This window comes from Leishmania infantum, chromosome 35 (assembly GCF_000002875.2).
Source record: "Leishmania infantum JPCM5 genome chromosome 35".
In the NCBI taxonomy this organism is placed as follows: domain Eukaryota; phylum Euglenozoa; class Kinetoplastea; order Trypanosomatida; family Trypanosomatidae; genus Leishmania; species Leishmania infantum.
The window spans coordinates 994,149-996,385 of NC_009419.2; the positions used below are offsets into that span (position 1 = coordinate 994,149).

A 2,237-nucleotide genomic window follows, 5' to 3' on the forward strand; every position below is an offset into this window, starting at 1 on the left:
TATTTAGTTCTATCTCTGTGCAAGTGTCGGTGCTTCCCCGTCCCTTCGCCGTTGTCATCACTCACTCGACCTCGGTGATTCTCGTCAGCTTTTCTTCCTTTTGCTTTGCTAGACCTCAGCGCGAGTGTGCGTAGCATCGCTGGTTGACATCCTTGTTCTCCGCTCCCTCTTCCTTCAACTAATCAACACGCACACTCGCATAGCGACTTTGCTTCCGGAACGACCGCCGTCGCACACCCTCTGCCCCCCCCCCTCCCCCCCCACACACACGGACATTGTGCTCCTATGCCTCCACACACTGCGACAAGGAACTGATCTTTTTTTTACTGGGACTCATAATCACTGTCTCTCTCACGGATTCGCCTGCGACGGGCGCACCTCTTCCTCCTTCAGCGCGGCACTTTCGACGCCTTTTTCTTTGTCGCTCATCTTCTGTGTCTTGCTTCGTAGTAGGCAGGCTACAGCGGCCGCTTCGGAATGGCCGCCGGCAACTCCATCTCTGTAAAGGTGGATGTGCCGTCCCAGGTGAAGGGCCAGGGCACTCTGGAGATGTCGTACTACATCTACCCCATCACGATGCGCTTGCCTGGCTTTATGAGCGATGCTCGGTTCAACCGGCGGTACACCGACTTTGAGACTCTGCGCGGCCAGCTGTGTGCGACCTACTGGTACTGCATTGTGCCACCCATTCCAGAGAAGGAGTCGGTGCAGGATAAGCTGGGAAAGCTGCCACGCATGGTGGCGTCGGCGAAGGAGACGACCGCCTCCGAGGGCGACCTGCTCGAGTACCGTCGTATCAGCCTGCGGCGCTTCCTGCAGCGGCTTGCCTACCACCCCATCCTGGGCAAGTCTGACCTTCTACAGAAGTTCACGAACGATAACGAGTGGCGCCAGTGCACTCGCGACCCGGTGAAGCCGCCTCGCTTTATCGTGTCGTCGTCGCTGGAGGAGATCGCCAGATCATGGGCTCCGTCAAGCAGTGCCTCTGGCGCCGGTACTCAAGGTAGCGGTGGCGCTGCCGGGGGTGGTGGCGTTAGCCAAACCGGAGCGGCGTATCAGTTGGCACTGACTCAAGAGCCAGTGGATGAGGCGACGTGGAGGGCGACAAGCGAGTACATTGGTGAGCTGGAGTCTAACCTCAAGAGCATGCGCAACCTGCTGGAGGCACTCGTGGATCGTCACCGGCGCGCCGCCTCCGCCGTGAGCAACTTCGCCGCCTCTTTTGGGCTGCTTGCGGAAGGCGAAGAGGATGCCGAGCTGCGCGGCGCCATCGAAGGGGTGCGCGACTGCGGTCGCAAAGTGGCAGATGTCTACAGCAAACACGCTGACAGCGAGTCGACGCGGCTTGTCAGCACGTTAAGCTTTTACGTGGGTATGTGTGCCGCCGTGCGGGAGACTCTGAGCCACATGTTCAGCGCCCGCCAGTATCTGCGCAACTTGCAGAAGAAGGGCCAGGAACTGCAGGCGTCGGCGATGCGGGCACAGTCGGCCAACCAGGTGCAGCTGCAGAGCGAGCTGCACTTCGTGAATGAGCAGCGGGCCCACCTCGAGGAAGACCTCATGGGCGCCGAGAAGACCTTCAGCGAGGAATTTATTCTCTTCCACGAAAACAAGCAATATGACGCCAAGGATATGCTGAAGAAGTTTGGCATGCTGGAGCTCAGCTTCTCTGAGTCGATGAAGCAGGAGTGGGACGCCCTGCGGCCAATGTTGGAGTCCCTTGGCACATAGGTCTGACGAGAGAAGGCGAGCCGGCGGAGACCCCTCCTATCTTTCTGCTGAAATATATATTATTATTATTCACGTTTCTCCCGTCAACATGGTCGCTATGGAGCCGTGGTCGTCCATTCATCTCTCCTCTTCGCGGCACTCCTAGCGCCATGACGGTAGGGGTGAGGGGGACGGCACTTCTTACCTTCTTACCGCCCGTTCTCCTCTCCCGCGCATGCCGACTATATATATATATATTGGCTTGTGTGCTGTCCCGGCTTGCCGTCACCCTTTGGTGGCCGTGCGGCGTACTACCTTATCACGCATGTTTCTCCGTCTCTCTCGCTCTGAGTTCTCCTTTGCTTTGTTGTAGTTTTATTTTCTGGAGGCGATGGCCATGGTCCAGTCCTCTGTGACGCTGGCAGCAGCATCCATCTTCGGTTACGCTGAGCTCCTCCCCACTGTTCTTGGATTGTCGCTTCCTTCGTCTTCCGCCGCACTCGTGGTGGCCGCCTCTTGTTCTCTTG

General features: G+C 58.1%; 1 protein-coding gene across 1 annotated transcript; it reads left to right on the forward strand.

Moving 5' to 3' along the window:
• Positions 1-477: 477 nt before the first annotated feature.
• LINJ_35_2470 (putative phosphoinositide-binding protein) lies at positions 478-1,731 on the forward strand (the record flags this gene model as incomplete). Its single annotated transcript, XM_001469034.1, has 1 exon — positions 478-1,731. The coding sequence occupies one exon, from the start codon at positions 478-480 to the stop codon at positions 1,729-1,731; it is 1,254 nt and encodes a 417-aa protein (XP_001469071.1).
• Between the last annotated feature and the right edge of the window lie 506 nt (positions 1,732-2,237).